General features: G+C 39.3%; 2 protein-coding genes across 3 annotated transcripts in view; one reads left to right on the forward strand and one right to left on the reverse strand.

The window, feature by feature from the left end:
• LOC142358601 (uncharacterized) overlaps positions 1-11730 on the forward strand; it is a 70311-nt gene extending 58581 nt beyond the window's left edge. The window contains exons 6-7 of one of the 2 annotated variants that reach the window (XM_075410052.1): positions 1387-2298; positions 11284-11730. In XM_075410052.1, coding sequence (XP_075266167.1) covers positions 1387-2298; positions 11284-11589 — 1218 coding nt within the window. In that variant the 3' untranslated portion in view covers positions 11590-11730. The remainder of the gene's footprint in view (positions 1-1386; positions 2299-11283) is intronic. The other variant, XM_075410044.1, reaches the window with a different exon arrangement.
• LOC142358615 (uncharacterized) overlaps positions 1-22145 on the reverse strand; it is a 143397-nt gene that overhangs the window by 109629 nt on the left and 11623 nt on the right. The gene's annotated exons all lie outside the window — the stretch shown is intronic.

Genomic DNA, 22145 nt, shown 5'->3' on the forward strand with positions numbered 1-22145 from the left:
AATAACTCCCTATAAAAAACGAAAATCGAAAAAATCTTTTTAATTCCATATTCTACGCTAGACGGGCTTTTAATGATACCACTCACAACTCTCTACGATGATTATATCGATCGGCCAAAATTGTCTGAACAAAAAACCCATTTGAGTATTTAGTTCCTCCCCCACTGAAGTGGGTCAGAGAAAAAATTAAGCTTGGTTCTAATTTATATGACATTCGTGAACTTGAAAGCAGTCAACTGTGCTTCCTTAGTAAGTTTCTATGGAATTGGTGAGCATTTTCTCTGATCAAGCAAAAAATTTCCATGCTTTTTTGTTTGCTCTCAATGCGCAGAGTTATCAAAGCATTTAATTTACTTCGATGGCCGTGAATTAAGGAAGCAGGAAAAATTGAACAAAAGATTAAAATTGGTACACTCGTGGATGAAATAATCTTTAAATAGAAAGTGGCTCTAGGGATGCTGCTGAATAATTAATTCGATGCTTAAAGAAAGCAAACAGAAAAAAAAACATTTTCCCGGTAGTTTGAATTGTTGATTGTTTTCAACAGCTGTTTTAAAATGGAGTACTTTTGCAAATTTGGGAGAGATGAAAAGCAAACGGACTAATTCTCTTCAAATGAGTGCTTCAAAATTGAAGTTAAGCAGAATTTAGGCAGCAAATGTTAATAAAATTAATGAACAATTCGGCGGCATTGATCTTATAGATTCCATTGATATCTTTTTAATATGAATAGGAGTTTAATTTTTCATCGGAAGTTTAAAAATTTCTAAATTTATGCTCATGCTATGCTGAATAAGCACTAGTTGTAACGTCAGTTGAGGTTTGGTTATGTTGCAATTTTAAATTAGGATCGATGAGAAATCGGGCAAGTTTCAAAGCTCCAGGCTAACCGCTCCAGAAGTGCCATTTATTTTCGCCGTTAAATTGAATAAAGATTCAGTTCATATTTATAGATACGAAATAAGGATTTGAAATAGCTTTATAATCCGATGGTTATTTTGACAGACTGACAAAATTTTGTGTCCTTGAAAAATTTGTATTGCGACCTCATATGAGAGAAGGAATTCGATGCTTGCCTGGCTTTTGACCTTCCGCCCTCTAGATATTCATCGGGGGAAGAGTAGAATGGTATCAGTCAATCCCCTTGCACAATAAAATACTTACACAAAGGATTTTTAAATTCGTTTTTGTTGAAGATCTGAGGATTTTAAAAATCTAGATTTCCCTTTAAGTTCAGGCAAAAATATGCGAAACACGGAAATTCATTAATTTTATCTGATTAATTCTTCAATTTCAAAGCAAATATAATTATAATTGGAAACCCTCGGAGCAAAAAGTTGTTCGAACTTAATGGTGCAAGTGTAATGGTTCTCGTTGTTGTTTCAGAAACAATCTCAGGAACAAACTGCCTCTTTGCACTCTTACTTCTCTCCTTCTCAGCATCCCCTTCCTATCTCTTCTGGTTCTGCTGCTCCCTCTCCTCCCACCTCAAACACCAGAGGGCGTTCCTCAGGACACTCACAAAACACAAACAACTCACACATGTACACAGACACTGCAGTAGTCACTCAGACTGACGCTTATGACGTCATTTTAAACATCAACGGTACCAGAAACAAGTCACTTACAAGAGGACTCTCAGATTCCGCCGCGAAAGATGATAGTGGGTCCCAGACAGACCAATCGATTCCCGGGTTTCTGCACCAGCTTCCCCATAAATTCATATCTCATCAGGCATCCGACGCCGATTCCAAATCAAACGTCGCAAGCGACGACGATGACGGACGTGACAGTTTGTCCCATATGGAGGAACAGATCGCGGATGCAGTAGCAAGCCAACAGGACATTATCAATCCAAGCGAAACCCCACCTAAATACAGTGGAAACATTTCCTACACTGAGGTAACCGAACGTACGGAATCCAACGATTCGGCGTATGGATCAGATTTTGGCGTTGAACGACATGCAATTGACGAATGTGTAAAACAGCAATCAGCCGTGTTTAAAGAGCTACCCATGGACAAGGTTCAAAACCAGATTCCTGTCCTTTTTGACGGTAACGGAAACATGGTCAGCTCAGACAAGGACCAAATGATGACAATTAATTTTCAGCCATGGCCCAGCAACGAGGGACTTTTCAGTAGCAAATACGATCAAGAGAACAACCAGAAAGGAGCCAGCAATAGCAATAGAAACATTTCTTTCAGACAGAACTATCTTTCCAAGAGTAGTTTCAACACCTGTTCCACTAGTCTTCGTCATAACTCAAGGAGCAAAGTCGATTCGCCTTCCTATAAGGTAAGCGTTAGTTCTCGTTATTACTATTGCTCGGCATCACTTTTAGCTGCGGAAAGGATAGTAACACTCAAAATAACCAAATGGAAAGCTTATTTTAGTAAAGCAGTTTGCGTTTTTAACTGATAGAGGTATACTTTTTTCAAAATTTCTTGCGAGGCTCTGTGGGCTACTTGGCAATCCGCTTTGCAATCCAGGTGACTGCAGTTTATTTTCTTGATTTGTTTTGAATGCGCTTTTCTATGGTCTTTTTGGCGGTTCACCTATCTTTGTTTTGCTTTGGCCCGCTCTAGACATATGATAAAATAAGTAAAAATTGTTTGTCTTACATTTACATTGAGCTCTAAGGTCCGAAATTTCATGCTTTGTTCAGAAAACAGTTCTTGCACAGATTAAATTTTCTCTTCTATTTTTGCACCGTCCCTAAATTTTTTGCCGCAAATATTTGCCGTTTTATGTTCTATGTTTTATGGGGTTTTTAATATTTTTGCGTTGCCAATAATTCTAATTGATTCTGCTGCTTTGTTTCTGCTTGCTTAGTTTTCAAATTTTTTTAATACTTCTTTGCTTAGTCAACCTGAACTTCTATTTTTAGTTGAGAGAGTGAACAAAATTTGTGGTCGTTTGGCACAGTTATACATTCTCAAGGGTGTAATGAGACAAAACATTATAAATTATCTAGAAGCAACTCAATTGTATTAGTTGTTGTAAATCGTGCTTTGAAGCTAAACGATCTGAGAGGTCGGTTATCAAATTAAGCGTGCAAAAATTAACCTTGGAATTAAGCCGCTGTTGAGTTGCTGATAATTTTGTGGGCTATGGTAAGCATGAGTAGATAATGCTGTCTTGCGTACATGTTTGTGTGGTCTTTCATGTTAGATCCGGTTGTTCGTACGTGTCTGTGAATAGTGGAATGTTGTGCCAATTCGATTGAATGAACTCCTGAAAAGTGAGGATCGTTTCTCTTGAGCGATTTATGGCTTTATAAATCCTGCCATATGTTGGCTGAAGTTCTGATAACAAATTCATGAATTCCTCGGAAACGTTCAAGTGTGAAATTATTTCAATCCTCAATTGAATGCCCAATTGTTTTTTTTTCAAATTTGGGCTGTTTAGATTTTTGAAGAGATCAATGCGTAACCTATCGATAGATTTAAATCGGACCTTTTTCTGACCTTTTTCGTTCTAGGTTTTTCCTTCAAATGTTTTATATGAAAATTCAATGTCAAAGGGAAGACGTGATTGTGACATTTCACTTTTTTCACACTTGACTTCTGACCTCTCGCTTAACTAAGTTTCGAATTCGTTCAATACATTTATGCATCATTCTGAAAAGTAAAATCAACACGAGACAAAACGATAAAGTCCATTCATTAATAGTGCATTAGGTTGTTATCATTATTGGCTCCCTAACGAAATTTGGGATTGTATTAGTCCTGCGGTCTTTTTAATGCAATTTTTTGCTTGAACAATTTTTATTACGTTTTTGACTGTTCGGCCTCATAAACGGGATGAACGGGTCAAGCGCTGAGGGCATTAAATTCTCTTAGAGCCTAAGGGCTGGCTCACTAGTCTCTAATTATGCGAATCGCCGAAGCTGTTTAAAAGACATAATTTCATGATATGAAGGTTGGTTCTTAAGAGTTTCACCCTCCCCCTTTAACTCATCACCCCCGCTCATCCCTCAACATGAGTTTCAGTTTTTGTCAAAGTGAGATCATATAAAACTTAGTCTTTTTTGACATAAATAGGTTTGAGAAAGTCTATTTGTTGTTACAGGTTGTCAAACCTCGTTAGAGCAACTGCTAGTTGGCATTGGTAATCAGCGTCATAGCCTTCAACTTAGAAGAAGTATTGATTGTAATAGTGAATTCTGACTATAGCTACGCACAATAGTAGAAAGCTTTTTAAAAAATAGGCCGTCATTCTTTTGCTTTTTTGCCTTATCTGTTTCGATCTAAGAATCTTTTCCGTTTGTGCCCCCAAGTAAGTTTAGTAGGGTGCATAGTATTTGCGCCCCCTACGCAAGTGCCATATTTTTATATAATGATTTGCACGTGCTCTGTAACTGGATGTTGCATAAAGTACTAGGGGGCACAAACGAAAAGATCCCAATCTATATGTCGGCAATGGGGTCAATGATGCCTACTATTCGGAAATCTTTCGGCTATGTTGTAGCTATCGTTCGTTCTTTTATTAAAGATTTTCGTTTGAATTCTTAGCGTATCACCGCGAAGAAGTTCTATCAGAGGTGAGTAGGGCTCTTTTCTAGGGCTCTTTGCTCGAAAAGCTGCAAACAGAAGCTGAATTCCGAGGAATTGGTTCGGAACTACTTAACACTCAAAATGATTAATTGCTCTCGAACGAATTGGAAGCATTTATTTGAAACGTTTGTGTCTTTATGCAAGATTTTTGCTTGGTCGTTTTGTTCTAGAACATTCTTTCCGTTTCACTTTTTGGGTAATATTTTCATGCTTTACTTCTTGCGTTCACTAAATTGCTCCTTTTCAGTTGTCTGTTGCGAAAACAAAAGTGATTGTATAGCATTAGGTGATGATGGCCGAGCGGATAGTGATTGTATGTATTCTACTGGAGGTTGGGGGGATCGAAACCCTCCTTGGTCGGACTCCTTTTTTGCACTCATGTTTGCAAAAAAATTTCTGAATTAAATTGCCCCGCCTGTCGTTCGAGAGAATTCATCCGACGTTATTCGGTTTATATATTCTTTTGTTGCTGGTCATAGCTTGAGAAACTTGTAGTAGCTCTCTTAGAGTAGCTGTTTAGCTTATCGGTCGAAAAAATGTTGATTCCATTCACTGATTGATCACATCGTTTTTTAGTTTTTTCACTATTTTTAGCTGTTCAATTTGCTCCTATTAGCGTTTTTAAGGCTTCAAACCGAAATGAAATGAAATAATCAAGTGAGGGCACTAACGACCTGAACTGTTTTTATCACGTATAACAAACGTTCATCTTTTACTGATTCCATATAGAAATGGTTTAAAATATGATGTTCAATAAATCAAAAGGGAGACATATTAGATGCCAGATTACTGGTTGTGTGTGTGTATGTGTGTGTGTGTGCGTGTGTTTTTGTGTGTGTGTGTGCGCGCGTGTGTGTGTGTGTGCGCGTGTGTGTGTGTGTGCGCGCGTGTGTGTGTGTGTGTGTTTGTGTTTGTGTGTATGTGTGTGTGTGTGCGTGTGTGTTTGTGTTTGTGTGTGTTTGTGTGTGTGTTTGTGTTTATGTTTGTGTGTGTGTGTGTATGTGTGTGTGTGCGTGTGTGTGTGTGTTTGTGTGTGTGTGTGTGTGTTTGTGTGTGTGTGTGTGTGTGTGTCTCCATCTCCAGATAGGGCTCACGGGCAGTGCTGCCCTTATCCCGCCACATTTTGGTCCCGAATAAGACCTCTCCATTGCTTTCTGTTCTGGGCTGTTTCCTTGCACAGGTCGAACCATTCAGTCTCCCATTTCTTCGCTGACATTTTCGGTGGTTTGATATGCTTCTTTACTTCGTCACGAACGATTCTTCGCCAGGTCTTGCGTATGCCGCCTGGGGGTCTCTTCCAGTTATCGCCCTTTTCGAATTCGAGCGCTGCGTTTGGAATTTCGGACGGATTCATTCGGAGGACATGCCCTAGCCATCGCAAGCGTCTTGTTTGGATCGTCGTGGCAAGGGAATCACATTTTGCAATGGTGGTGATACTTTCAGCGGGGAGGTCCTGTCCTTTGTGGAGAATACGTCGAAGACATCGATTTTCGAAGGATTGCAAACTGTTTATATCAGAATTTTTTGCTGGCCAGCTCTCGCAACCATACAAGAGTACACTTCGTACGCATGCCTTGTAAATCTTTACTTTTACAAGCTGAGGGATGCTTCTCTGGTTCCAGATGTTCTTAAGGTTTTTGAAACTACCTGCAGCTTTGCCTATCCTGGCCTTGATTTCAGATGTTACGTTGCCGTCGAGCTGTATTTTACTTCCAAGATAGGTGAAGTCTTAACACGTTCCAGTTCTTCGCCGTAGACGTGGAATTTCTGATTGATGTCCTGGGAGCAGAATTTGGTTTTGCCGACGTTCAGGTAGAGGCCGACTGCCGCTGCATTTCTGGCTACGTTGTCGAGTAGCCTCTGGGCGTCGTTTCCATTATCATCCATTAGACAGATGTCGTCTGCAAAATCGAGGTCGGCAATTATCGTGTCATCCAGAGACACGCCTACGTTGTCATTGCGGAGGGCTTCTTCCATTATCCAGTCGATTGCGAGGTTGAATAGGAAGGGGGCCAGGATCGAGCCTTGCCTGACACCGCTGAGGATACTGAATTGGCGGGACAGGGTGCCGTATACTCGGACTTGGCTGTAGGTCTCTGCGTATAGCATTCGTAGCACGTTGAGGAGTGTGTCTGGTAGTCCAAGGTTCTCACAGATACGCCAGATGCATTTTCGATCCACGCTGTCGAAGGCGGCTTTGAAGTAAGACATTTCTTTGAAAGAAAGACATTTCTCTGTCACAAAGAATCAGAAAATAGATCGATGTTTTGGGAACTAAAAGTTTCACAAATCAGAAGAGATGAGAGCGGAAGTGATTAGCATTTTAAATCATTTTTAGGAGCGTTTTTACCAATCTATTGAAAGATTGTGCTTGCTTGTTATGCGAAATTTTTTAGATTTTTGTTAAGCAAATCATACCGGGCTTTTTGCCGATGTTGTCTGTATGATCATTTTCTCAGAAAATTGAAATCAAAATTGAGAGCTGTGCATAACATTTGATACAAAACATTTGATATAAATAGAATCATGATCTGCAATTAAGTTCACATCTTGTTGTCTGTTTGAGTAATAATAGTTCGAATATTATTAAATGTTAAGGAAAATTGCACTTTTCACATGTTTTTTAACTTGTTTGTTCACATGCTGATATTGCCATTGCTGTTGATCATAAATATTATTTACAAAATCTCATCTCCGTTTTCTCTCTCTCTCTCTCTGCCTGTTTGTTTTGCTTTGTTTATTTATGTCTGAAAGAGGAGGACATAGTTTTAAACCATCCTTCATTTTTGATGCCGTAATCAGTACACGTAGCTATAACAAGTACTATTTTGACTTGTGCGCGTTTTGCACTTGAGCTTTTGTGTCTTGAAAGAAACTGGAAGTAACAAACATATGCTCACTGCAATTGATAAGCTTCAAATGAGAGATTTAATCAGTCATGGCTCCAAAACGTGTTCTAGTTCCCTTTCACTTATTTTTAACCTTATTTTTGTGCGTGTATGCTTCATTCATGTATTAAATCCCCCTCCCTCCCTTCATTTATTGCTGTTTCTGCTGCTGTAAGCTGCAAAATTGTTTCATTTTTCATAATTTCATTTGCAAATGTAATGTTCGCCTCATCTCTACTGTTAGCTAACTTGCATTGTAAAAGGTGTAATTAAAGGCATTGTTAAACAAGATCAAATTGAGGAATGGAATTATCTTTGAACCAAATCTGAAAATGATGCCTTACAAGTTGCCCGTCACCATTCCCCCCCCCCCTGCCCCCCTCCTCAACCCTGTCATCCGTCCCTCTTTCCTTCAGACCTCCTTTTGGGGTACCCCTCTACCCAACCCCATTTGCCTCCTTGGCCCCTAACCCCTTTCCTCTCTTGTGTCGATAGAAAGTGAGGTTCTTAAATTTTGGATGGAAAACGGAAAGTCAGAAATAGTGGAAGCCCCGAAGGAGGTTTAACACTTCATTGTTATCTGCTGAACAACCCTCTTTCTTCCTCGTACTTAATAATGTTACCATAAAAGGTAGCTTAGTTAACTGCTGTTACACGCAGTGACTTCTAAAGTCAGGCTGGATCACCTCAACTTCAACCCCCCAATTATCCTTTGCAAGAGTTAACCCCACCCCTCCCCTTCCACTCTCCGCAAGCGTTGCTTAACCTTCACGGCTTTGACGCAACTTTTTGATTCCTGCCACTGCAAGTTTTGCGAGTTGTTTCCTAATATATTTTGGGCTCACTTATCGACTTCCCCTTATACGGAAGATAGTACACAACCAGTACCTTGTACACACAAACAAGCATATCCCCTGCTTGAGGTTACGTAATCAGTAAGCTCTGTTTGAAGGCTGAATGTTTGAATGGAGGGAGTTGTATTTTATTGTGTAGTAAAGTATTGTATCTGATAATGCTGCTTTACCTATCCCCTCTCTATCTCTATTCCATCTTTGTCCCTTTTTAGAACACATCCTAATTTAAACCAAGGAAAAGTGGAACAAAAAGTCGAGGACCAATTTGACCAAATGGCAATTGTGAATAAATGGGTTTTCAGTTGGGATAACAAGCGTCAGCTCCAGAAATTAAGAGCGCAAGTTTTCTTCGCGATACCTCAATTAAAAGTTCCATTAAAACATGAATGTATTATTTCTGAATGTAGACTTTATAGCTATGGTAGTTGAAATGTCGTTTTTTTTCCGGAATACAAATTTTTAATGCTTTCATTATTCAAATGCGAGTTGGTTAAAACTATTTAACTTAAATATATTTTACACCAAATTGCTCACAAATAAAATGGAACATTAATTTTTTTCGTCTCTACTCGATTTTACATGAATTGGATGAGTTTTGGTCTAATAGTCTTACGGAGTGAATTTTTAACTTTAATATATTTTTTGAGCCCATAGGCCTGCAAACCTAGAGATTTGAGTTAGGAAATATTTTTGCTCAACCAGTACAAAAATATTTTGTATTTTTGGTCAACCACACTATTAGTCATTATTCTCCATATCACCATGGGGAATTTTATTTACAATAACCAGTCCTAACAAACACATCAAATCAAGCCCGCTTGTGGTAGAAAATTATTTGTCAAAATTGTACGGAAAAGGTCCTAACTTTAAATTTTTGTCGGATGTCGGCTAATTAGAGATTTTGCGGTCCTGTGGTTTTCACATTTTTTACATACGTAATTGCAAATTCAATTATTCGGGGTTTCCGTTCTTCTGCATTAAATGGACCAATTTATTGAAAATTTTCAAAACTATCGCCTTTCTCCGTGGAAAAAATTGTTTTCATTTGCATGTCTAAACAAATAAATGCGTGTTTTATGCATTACTGGTGTCTATATCATAAATAATAAGGGTTTCGCTCCACTTAGTTTTGCGGCCTTTCATAAGTGAGAGAAGCCATTATAACTATATGGCACTATAAGGGTGTAAAATAGCAGTTGTAGATAGTAAAGTTTACCCTCGGGAGGGGGGGGGGGGGGGTGGGGTGGGAGGGAGTGAGGGAGGAGGAGGGGTGGATGAAAAGGAAACAACTTCAAGTTCTCTGCTGCACTCTCATTACGTCATATGTTTTGTCTTTCAATATTTATGATAAAATTAGTTCACTCCTTGCAGCAGACGGGTGGGTTGATGTTAAACTAACATGTAAGCTGAACTGATGGCCATAAATTGGGGATTAAGGCCTGTTATGTAATTGATCACTGCCAACGATAACTATGAAGCATTGCAAATAAACACACATGGGCAAGGCACAGTGATGGTTTCAGTGAACGATTGTATCACGTTATTAGAGCGAGGATTTTTGTCTTATCTTCAGGAATTGTGTTTGACTAATGCCTTCAACTGCTGAATATGAAATCGATGATTTCTTATTATAACGCCATTTTTCATGAACTTTTTGTCAGTTGGCTAATGTGATATTCTTTCACTGATTGCTATGTAGTTTCTGTCAAGAATTAAATATTTTTTCGAGGTTGTACAATTCGTAAATGAGTTTCAACTGACAGTTTTAACCGTAAGTTAGAAGCCGAATTGGCTGAAAATCTTAAAGAAGTGCCGCCGTGTATACGGTGCAGAGACTATCGTCATAATGACGATTAAATGCCTTCAAAAGAATTTTGCAGTAATTATGTTATTCCTGCTGGTCTCTTGTGCGATTTTTCGTAATGCAGACTTTTCGTCTGATTGTTTTTTGTCTGACAATTTGAGTTTTCGTCCTCAAAAACGGGATAAACATGTAAAAGACGGAGGCTGTTACCAACAAGATCGTTCCTTTAAAAACGTGCCGCAAAAAACATTGACAATGTTGAAAATGGAAATAAACACACGTGATAGTAACAACGATTTGATTCGGTAGCTAAGCTATGATTTAATAAAACCGTTTCAATAGTTACTAATTTCTCCAACCGACTACTTGGCTTCCACGACAGAGGCTCGGAATTAAAGGGCTAAGCAGATAGTTCTCTTCGAGCTTTACTAGGCTGTAAGTATGCGACCAATCGGCACTGTTGAGGAACTATAAATTTACGGTGTGTAGGCGGTTCTAAGAGTTTGACATCCCGCTCCACCTCCCCACTTTATAGAATGTTGAGCATTGAACCCTACCGCTAATAACAAGTTCCCTTTGCATCATTGTTAGATACGTAAACGTTGAAAGGTCTGGATGGTTATACCTTCAGTGTTAATTAGTTTAGAGGTAGAGTCATCGGATCTAGTCTGTTTCGCCCCCCCCCCCCCCAGCTTAGTGAGCATAAATTTTTTATGACCCCTCAGGCGCACGTGCTATTTTCTTACGTAGTAACGTGCTATATAACAACATATAATTTGTAACTGGGGGTCATAAAAAACACTGGGGGGGGGGGCGAAACAGAATAGATCCGAGTCATCTTTAATTGCTCTCGAACGAAGTTTGAAGCAATTATTATAAACGTGGGATTTATTCTGCCCCCCCCCCCCCCCCCACCAGCTCAGTTGACATACATCTTTTCCACACCCAGGTGCACGTACACAGTAACCTGCTATACAACAATAAATAATTTGTAAGTGCACAATAAAACATTGGGGGAGAGGGGGCAGAATGGATCCATTTCTCTTGATCGTTTTTTTCTAGAAGATTCTTTAGAATTCGCTTCGGGAGTTACTAGCTGGCTCCTAGCGAATCCAACCGCTTGACGGTTGTTTGAGAGCGATTCGCCCGACGTTAGTCGGTTATGTTTGTTGTTTTAGTTCGGTGGATACCACCACCACCACAACAGGTCCAAACTAGCAGTTCACAAACAGAAGTCTTCAAAGACAACCGCCACATCCGAAGAATCCTCCTGGACTTCTAGGAACCCCACGACCTTTTTCACTCCTATACACTTTGGGGCACCGCATTCGACAATACCTCTTCCACAGTCGAGGAACTCGCCTACAACTACCCACGATGCGCACGTGAACAACCTGGCGTTCCCAGTGTCCGCAGCTTGCACGTCTAACGCAGTCATGTTTGGCGGGGCTTTCAGAAGTCTGTGTACCACTGGGACACAATAAACATTAAATGAAAATTAACTCTGAAGAGATCTAATTAACTGGACGTATTTTTGTGGAAAATTATGGTCAGAAACTAGTTTTGATCCAACTGCTGGACGCTTTAATTGAACACATAAATTAGATATCAAAATTTTGATTTTATGCCAGAGTGAATTATAGGCGTGTATGGTTTTGACGACATTATTTAACGACGAATTGCTACTTTTAAATCTCGGAGTTGCAGAAAGGGTTCCAAAGTTTAAGTCACGAATTCATATTTTTCATGGGAATTTCGCTTTATTTGACCCAGATTGATGTTCGATCGCAATAGTTATAATTTGGCTTATTCGGTCTCACGAATATTATACAAAGACTAAGATGGGACGGGGTGGTAACGGAAAGTACCCAAATTTTTTGATAACTCTTAAAACGTCCAACTGTTAAAACGTCCAACTGTTTGATTATTTTGGATCATAAATATAATCTGTAAATACTTGTGCGTTGTGTTTGAATAGAAACAATTCCCTTGTGCGTTCTTGTGAAAACATAAAAACTAGAAAAGCAAATTTTTGGTTCAAAAAAACTCAAAAAAGTTTAAAAGTTGTTCATTCGCTACCACTTCTGTTAATGTCTTATCTCAGAGCAGTACAATGTAAAACCATCAATTTATAAGTGATTATTCGGCACCTAGAAATAAATCAGTTTCCAAGTGCTTCAGAAAGTATTTGAACTTGTATTGTAATTCATTGGCTTTACTCCTCTCAGAACCCACCTTGTTACCCTGATAGTAACTGACTTGATTAGTTGATTAGTGAATTGAAATATAACGTGCTTTTTTGAATCCCCCCCCCCCCCCCACTATTATGGCCTTTTAGTTACAATACACAGTGGGTGTGGATTATTAACATCCAGGGTCCTTAAGGAAAAATGAGTTAAAAAGTTGAACGGGATGGAATGGCTGGGGAAATATGGATACTGGCTTCTCGTGTTTAAACCCCGTTGTCAACTTAAACCGTAAACTTGTCGTTGATTAAATATTAACTTAAAGTTGCGAAAAATTTTCGTTCTATGCTTCAGTTTAAAAATGTTTTTACTTAAATTGCGTTTGTTTTCATACAGCAGTACGTATAGATAAATTGATTTGGAATTGTATTATTAAGTAGTTCTTGGAGATTGTGCAAATGAATTTAGTTGTTGATAATGATGCTGATAGTGATTATGGAAATGAAGAGTGATTGATCTGTCTGTCTAGTTAAAGCCACCCCAATTCCATTAATAATTACAGCTACTGTTACAACCACTATAAATTTGTGAGACTTAACTACTATTATATGCAGTGTCGTCTACCTGTTGTGTTTCGTTACATGCGCCCTTTGAGTAAAAGCTAACTATCTGCTTTAACTTATCATGAAATGTTCGTATTTTTGTATTGAGAAAATTTAAAATTTTCGTCCAACTCACTTTTTTATTGAGCTATTAATTACAAAAGAAAAATGGGATCTTTTCCGTTTGTGCCCCCCCCCCCCCATACATTATGCGCCCCCCAGTTGCGGAACAGGCACGTGTCATTACATAGTAAACCATTTACATTCATAGTAAAAATATGGCACGTGCGTCGTGGGGGTGGGGGGGGGGGGGGGGTAAATAATATGCACGCACTAAGCTGGGGGGGGGGGGGGGCACAAACGGAAAAGATGTTAAAATTGAAATGTACCCTTATGACGGTACAAACTGTCATCTTAGGATGCGATATATTGCGTAGATCAAAGAAACTGAACTATTTTACAGGTAACTTAAAACTACCAAGTGCCATTGCAAAATGATTGCACGTGGATTAAAGCTAAGCAGTGGAAAAATTCGTAAAGATGATTAAACTATATCGGAAAATTTTTACTTCCACTTATTGGTTTAAAGCAATTTGTTTCTATTTTTGCATTGAATGAAGGCTGATAGAATATATCGAAATTTGTTGGAAACAATGTATATCTGGAAGAACCCACAGCTTGGGAAAAATGATATTAGTTTTGTGAATTACCGTATCTGAAAATCAAACCATAAACCCACAGTTGGTGAAAAACATATCTACCACGAGAACCCAAAGATATTTGACCAAAAGCAAAATTGGCTGGTGTGAAATTTTGTGAAAAAGCAACCTTTGAGCTACAGTTTGAACGTACCAAAAAAGTTTTACACAGCATCCCAAACACTTCAAGAAGGAAGAGAGTCACCAGAATTTTTAATTGGTCTCGAGCACGGAGTTTGACTTAATTGTAGTTAGCGTGTTGATCTTTAATGCAGAAGTTTTGCTTGACCGCTTTGAATTTTCGAGAGACCTACGCTTGATTTTTTCGGTTTAAGTGACTTAAATTGCCCTCATTCACAAATGTCAGCAGCTGAAGTGGCGGCCGTTCACTACTAAAAACCAGATGAAAAGCGCGACGAAATTGTGGTATACCTTTTTACTTTAAATTGTTTGTTTATGGTTAATAGTGTTTATGGCAAATAATAGCCTCTAATAACCCCTCAGTGAATTTAGTTACTTAGTTACTACTCGCTCATCGCCTACGGAATCAGGCTGCAATAGATTTGAGCTCCCACTATCGATGTTAGTTGATTATGTTTCAATAATTATTCTCCCAAACTTGCAATTAAAAAAGATTCATCTGCAATTAAAATTTTTCACAAACACTTTAATAACCAGTCAAAAAATTGATTTTTGGGAGAGTAATAGCTTTAAAATGTTGCCTATGTAAACTTAAAGAAACCTTTGGGATAATCCGGTCGATGGAATTACGCAAATTGAATACTATGAAAATTTAAATTGATTCCTAATATAACGAGGGTCGTAATTGCACCATTTTTTCCCGTCTTCTTGGAAAAGAAGTAAATAAAAATATATTTCTTTCAAAAATCTGATGACAAACTCAAAATGAATAATAGGAGAACGGTTACAAAGTTCCAACAGAAAAACTAAAGAAGAAAACCAATGCAAACAATAATGCTCGATCAATTAAAAGCTTTTGATACAATTAAGCAATCGTGAAAATCGGTGGATTACCCAAGTAACATAAACAGTAAGTATATCATTCCTGCCACTTAAACCAATGTGTCAGAAACCAAAGTGTAACAGCTGCTCTCCCCCTGTTTCACAAAGATTCACACCGCCTAGTTCAATCTGAGTGGTTACAAAATCTTTCCGGATACTTCGTTTATGCAGTTTGCTTTTGTAACTGTATATCCGTTCTGCTGTACTTACCGTTGCATTAACTACTTTAACTAACTTAGTTTTGGCTTTTTTATCAACTGAACTGGGTCCACAGATCACACTATACGGGATCTCTATAGGTTTACCAGCTCAATCGTTTTGATGAAACAAATCAAAGGCAAAAACATATGCCTGGGAAGCGAGTTAAAGATTGCAAATCAGGACACAGAAAAATTGAATTCAATTGAATTCACTGTTTGAGACGCTTTCGACACAAGACACAATAGTGGATAGAATATTGCTCAAGACAAATTTTTGTATCAGGACACAGTTTTAATTTAACAATTATACTGCTCAAGTGTTTGGTTTTGGCAACACGCAGTAACGAATATACTGCTCAAGACTATATTATTTCAACAATTTTATTGCTGAGTTTATGTGCTAGCTCGAGTTGCTGGGCTGACAAAACAACTTGTGAGTTCTTTTCTTTTTTTGTTCAGTTTGGTAACAACTTTTTTCTGCTTACCTGGCATACGCGGCTGTTTCTGATTTGCTGTACACAGTTTTTTTGCTAAGGGTTTGGATTATCCGGATAAAAATAGAACACAGTAATAGTTTTTGTTCTACGCATTTATTTGGATCCGTTTTGAATCTGCGCTGAATTTCCACTTCCTACGCATTTTTGTTATTCAATAAGCTCAGCTCCAACATTGCCGACCCTGTTTTCCTTCGTGAAAATATCATCGCCAGTTGGTAGTACTGCAGCGAGTCTCACTGCTGGCCTCTTGTAGTATCCATCCTTCGTTCGGATTTTCGCTAATCGAATCACTCCGTCGGAACCTTCAAAGGTTTCGGTTATTCGACCCAGATTGTAATATCCGCGTTTGTCACTGTCTTCACTAACCACCCAATATCAACCTGCTGAAGACTTCTGTCCGTTGTGGTCCGTCATTTCTTTCGACTGTTCAACGTTGGCAAGTACTCTTTACGGAATCTGTCCCAGTTGAGTTCTGCGTAATCTTGTATTCGTCGGAAGATCTTTCTATGATCAACAAATTGCTCAGTTCCCGGTAAATACGGCAAACAAAGGTTCTTGTTGCCAAGTTGGAAATGGTTTAGAGTAATAGCTTCTAAATCGGTGGCATCAGAACTGACCGGTGCATAGATCCTATTCAACAAGACACATCGTGGTTGACAAAACGTCTTCCCTGACTGATCGATTGCCCAGCACTGCGTACATTGCCTTCGTGCAACTCCTAACCAATCGTTCCCACACTCCTCTAAAATGTGGTGCTGCAGGTGGGTTGAACTTCCATCTGATACCTTGTTAAATCAGATGTTTTGCAGTTTGCTCCTTGTTCCATGCTGCTATATACTCTGCCAAATCTTTTTCAGCTCCAACGAAGTTTGTCCCGTTATCAATAATCATTTGACCGGTTTGCCTTTTCAAACAATGAATCGCATAATTGCGTTCAGAGAACTATCAGTGTCTAATTTTGGTACAATCTCTATATGTACCGCTCGTTAAGTAAGGCATGTTAATAGACAGCACCACCGCTTTTCGTTTCTTTGACCAATCTTTACTGTCAATGGTCCGAAATAGTCTACGCCCTCATTCGAGAACACTGTTGATGCGACTAATTGTTCCTCAGGTAGATCTGCCATTACTGGAGCCTTTGTTTGGGCTCTTCCCTTTCGACATCTAATGCATTTGTTTTTGATCGATCTCAAGGCATTTCGTATGCCTAGGATCCAGAATTTTTGCTGAACTATGTTTCTGAAGTGTTCAGTACCTTCTTGATGATTATTCTTATGTTCATTTCGCAACAATAATTCAACTACATGGTGCTTCCAGTGTAACAGTATTTGATGCTTGGTTTTGAAATTCAATTGACTTTTACCTATTCCGCCTTGGGCACGAATGAGTCCTTGCTGGTCAAAGAATGGTGACAACTGGATAGTTTTGCTGTTTTTTGGAATTTCCTCTTCAAACATGAGAGATTTCATTTCTTCGGCAAACTCTTTTTGCTGCTGTAGTCTGAAGATGCCTGCTTGTGCACACTCTCTTTCTTCAACACTCAGTGTTTTTGTTGCCGGTTTGTGTTTTTTAAATACTGGCTGCACGTATTCCAGAGTATTTACTAGTCGATTGAAGTTGCTGAATTGTTCCCACTGAATCATCGGTTTCTTTTCCTCAGCCTTCGCTGAGAAGACCATTTGGTCGTTTTGTTCGTCCGAAGCAAATGTTAAATTTACCTGTTTAGGCCATTCGTTCTCTGGTTGTTTCAACTAGGCCAGCCTAGTAAGCCATTCGGTTTTCTTAAGTTTGTCAACATTGATCGCTCGAGTCCTGATGTCAGCTGGATTGTTAATAACACTCACATGATTCCACTGTGAAACATTAGCTGTATCCAAAATCTCAGCTACTCTGTTTGCAACAAACACTTCTTGCTTACGGGAGCTGTGAATCAATTGCAGTACAGTAGTGGAGTCTGTCCAAAAGTTAGAACTGTTAATATTCGATTCGTTTTCCTTCAGTATAAGCTCTTTAAGTCTCACCGCCATCACTGCTGCTTGTAGTTCCATGCGTGATAGAAAAGTGTGTTGCATCGGTGCGGCGACTCTGCACTTTCCGATTATAAATGCTAAGTCTGCTGAGTATTCTTTGGGCTTTGACCGTAGGTATGCCACTGCGCACTTTGTGTCTTCAAATGCGCCGGCAAACAAGTGTTCATTTTTCAGTTTTTATTTGTCCTTGGTTGTGCCGAAGTATCTTTTATCATTGCTGGTTTATGCTACTTCTGGAAGCTGCGCTTTCCACTTCAGAAATTCTTCGTTATGTTCTACTTAGTTGTCCCAATGTTTTCCATTTTTTTCCAGATGCTCTTCAGAAGTACTCTCATATGAACACTGAGTGGTGCAAACAGTCCAAGATGATCAAACACTGAAGAAACTAGAGATAGATCTTCCTTTGGGTGATTGGGGTCTCAACTTCTTTGCTTGTACCTCTACAAACCTGTAGACTATCATCGGTGATCGTCCACTGAAGCCCAAGCACGGATGAACTTTCCTTAATGGGTTCTACTTCAAACTGTTTTGTGTTGCTGATTGATCTTAAGTCCCCTGGGATTGCGTTTGTTACCTAGTCGCTGTTGGTGATCCAGTTCTTCAGTTCAAATCCATGTTTTGAGAGAAGAGGTTGCAGTTGTTTGAAAACCTTGATTGCGTCTTCAGGTGTTTCGACAGGCTTGATGAAATCGTCCTTGTAAAAGTTGTTTTGGATTGCTTTTGCTACAATTGGGAATTCGTCCTCGTTATCAATCGCTACTCGCTTCAGAGCGTAGTTGGCACATGTTGGTGAAATCTTTGCTCCAAAAACATGACGTTGGTACTCGTATATTTGAACAGGTTCGTTCATTATTGGTCCCCACAGGAATCTCAAGCAACTTTTATCCTGTTCAAAAACTTGCACTTGCAGAAACATAGATTAAATATCTGAGGTTAGGGCTTTTGGTCCCTCTCGAAATCTGAATATTGTTCCAATAAGTCAATGTAATGGATCGGGTCCGGCCAATAGCTTGTCATTTAGGTATACTTCTTTCTACTTAGCTGCAGCGTTGCAAAAACGGCGGATTTTGCCCGGGTTGTTGGATTTTAGTACTGGATGGTGCGGCAAAAACCATTCCTTTCCGAAAGTGCTTCTCACTTCCGATTTCTTCAAGATCTTCACGAATCCTTTTTCAACATCTGCATCAATTGACTGTTGATACATTTCTTTCAAATTTGGGTCATTCTGGAGTCTTCCTTTCAATGAGTAGAGCTGACCAAGGGCCAAGCCGTAGTTGTTTGGACAATTGGGTTCTGGTTCACTCCACAGCATGCGCACTTCGTACCGCTCGCCTGCAAACTTTGTCGTGCTCTCTAATAACTTTTGAGCTTGCTGCTCTTTCTTTGATTGACTGACAATAATTATTTTGGAAGCATAAGTTTCTATGTCCCACCATGATTGGATATTTGCTGCCACTTTCACATCTTCTGTGGAGGCGAAATGACAAACACTTTCACTTTTCTTGCCTGTCATGGGACCACTGACTACCCATCCCAATTCTGTTAAGACGGCGAAAAGCTCACTTCATGTTCTAATCTTATACTCCACCGGACGATGAATTTCGTAGGCATCTTGTCCAAGTATGATGCCTACTTTCATCAAGTTGAATGTTCTGTTAGTGAGAACATTCAAGTGTCGGAAGTTGTTCTTCAGTTCCTTGTAATCATATGTCGTGTTTCTCAGAGAGCTTGATGGGTGCGCAAACGCTTCAATCGAATGCACCTTTGAATGCAGTCCCTTTAGTGTGATAGGAACCTTCTCTGACCTCAAATCTTGCGTCCCATGTATGCCAGCCATGTTCAAGATAACGCCGTGCCTTTGGCTTGTAGTTGATCCTTGTCACTTTGATTGATGAATGATACTGTTGACCCACTGTCGAGGAAAGCGTTGGTAGTCAACCTGTTACCGCCGCTCTGAACCGATATTGGAACTATTTGAATAAAATTAGTAACTTGGTTACTCTGGTTGATTGTTGCTGCGCTTATATGAACTGCGTGACTACCCTCGTCCATTTGGTTTTCTGAGTGAAGCAGTCTGTTGTGCTTTTTAGTACATCCATTTATACCACACGGGTGGACTTTACAATCTTTCATTGCATGCCCTTTCCCCAGACATCCATAACAAAAGCGTTCTGTTCTCACTGCTGCATAGCGATCGGTGACATTCATATTCTTAAATTTTGGACAGTTTCATACTTTATGAGTACCATCCGCCAGTGGACAGTTGCTGTTTTGCATTTGCTTAATTTCTTTTACGTTGGAACTGGAACTGAAAATTGACGTCTTCGAGAACCGTCTCTCTCCTTTTGTATTGCGCGTGTCTTAGAATCCCTCACGCACGAATGCCATTCTTGATAGCAATTTATCAAACATGATCATATCGGGCCAGTCCTTGTCCTTGTCTTCAACATAGAGTCACCATTTCTCTTTGAGTATCTGTGGTAGCTTATCAACTGCCTTATACAACTTTGAACTTGATTGCAGATAACCAATTTGTTTGTACTCTTTGAGCACGTTTACAAAGTTAGAGACAATAACCGAAAACTGAATCAGGCTTGCTGAGTCATGAGGCTTCACTTGATATGTTTTTCGTAGGCTCTCAAGCTTCGGATCTATAATTACATGCGATCTTCCGAATTTCTTTTCTGGTATGCTCCAGGCAGCGCTGTAAAACTTTCCAGAATATCCTATTCCCGAGATTGCGAAATTTGCTTTGCCTGTTAGTAGCGTTTTCAAGTGGCTCATTTTCTCTGAATCGGGAATCGTGCGTTTATCTACTGTTGTGATAAACATGCTAGACCATTCAGTCCACTCCAGCGGGTTTCGGTCAAAATTATTCAACTTCAACTTTGGTAAAATGCTACTGCCGGAATGTCCAGTGTTAGCGCGAATATTACTTTGTGCAACACATCTCTGTCTTCAACACTTGCTGAGCGATCCCGAGAGCTCAGATATCGTGAATAATGGCTGTCTCCACTCCGTTCTGGGCTGACATCAAAGCGGGTTTTTGGTCGAGTTGGTGTTTGTGTTTCGTTCATCGCATTGGCACACTCCGAGACATCTCTCCTTTTTGAGATCCAATTGAAAGGCGACTTGTCACGAGCATTCGTTGACTGAGAACGTACATCATCCTTCTCCAATATTGTGATTTGCCGTTTGCGCTTTAATTCTCGCTCCCTTTCCCGAAGCTGATGTTGCATCTCTATTTCTCTCATATGCATTTCTAGCTCAAGTTTCTTTCCCTCAAACTGTGTTCTTTCGGTTTGCAATTTTGTTTTGAATTCATTTTCGAAGTCACTCATTTTTTATTCAATCCTTTTCGCTGAGAATGTTTCCGAACCGTTCTCTAGACCTTGATTGTTTGATTTTTTGTTTTGCGTAACGGTGTTCAGTGTCCTGTGGCTTGTGTTGTACTTCCCTTCTGAGAGACAACGTTTTTGATCAATTGGCAATGAATCAATTACTGGCGGTTCTGCTTCAGATGCAGAAACAGTTGAATGACTTGTTGATTTGACATAATTTTCTCTCCGTGAATATATGGTAACCAATCTGAGTTTAACATTTGTAAGAAATTTAGTCGTTCGGCTTCGTAACGTTCAAACAATTCGGGAACTTTAAGAAGAATATTTGCTCGCTTCCGCAGAATAATTAAAAGAGAGTCGTCACGCTTCAGTAGCTGTTGATAAATCGTCTTGAGTTTGCTTGATCTATCGTTGTTCCTGATTAGCTACTGGCCCCCTTGAGTTTTTGCTTCGAGTTGTTCTTGGCAATTGCTAATCTGTCTGTGCAAATTGTCTTGACTCTGTAACGGAGTCACTTTGTCTGTACTTTGGGACTGCAGCTTGAATCTCTGAATTCTTAATTTAAGACTTCCATGTGCGAAACCGCGGAATTCTTAAGATTTCCGTGTTGAAAATTGCGCAACTCTTAATTTAATATTTCCTTGTTGAAGGTCGCGAAATTCCTAAGATTTCCGTACTTTTGTTTATTTGCTTTAATTAGGCCTTGCTATTGGACTTCTAATGCACTTTGCCTAATTGGCTTTGCGTTGTTGAATTGCCTGTTGAGCTTTGTTATATTCGTTGATGCCTTTGGCACTTCACTTGTTGAGTTGCACAGCAGTTTGTTTATCACAAAGAAAGTTTTACACAACCAAGTTTGTTCTGAGTGGTTACAAAATCTGTCCGGATACTTCGTTTTCGCAGTTTGCTTTTGTATCTGTATATCCGTTCTGTTGTACTTACCGTTGCATTAACTACTTTAACTAACTTAGTTTTTTTTATCAATTGAACTGGGTCCACAGGTCACACTATACGATTTACCAGCTCAATCATTCTGATGAAACAAATCAAAGGCAAAAATATATGCCTGGAAAGCCAACTGAAGATTGCAAATCAGGACACAGAAAAATTGAATTCACTGTTTGAGACGCTTTCGACACAAGACACAAAATTTGATAGAATATTGCTCAAGACAAATTTTGGTATCAGGACACAGTAATAATTTAACAATTACACTGCTCAAGTGTTTGGTTTTGGCAACACGCTGTAACGAATATACTGCTATATTATTTCAACAATTTTATTGCTGAGTTTATTTGCTAGCTCGAGTTGCTGGGCTGACAAAACAACTTGTGAATTCTTATTTTTGTTATGTTTGTTAACAATTTTTTCTGCTTACGTGGCATACGCGGCTGTTTCTGATTCGCTGTACACAGTTTTTTCGCTAAGGGGTTGGATAATCCGGATAAAATTAGAACGCAGTA

This window comes from Convolutriloba macropyga, chromosome 1, assembly GCF_964194025.1.
Source record: "Convolutriloba macropyga chromosome 1, txConMacr16.3, whole genome shotgun sequence".
NCBI lineage: Eukaryota > Metazoa > Xenacoelomorpha > Acoela > Convolutidae > Convolutriloba > Convolutriloba macropyga.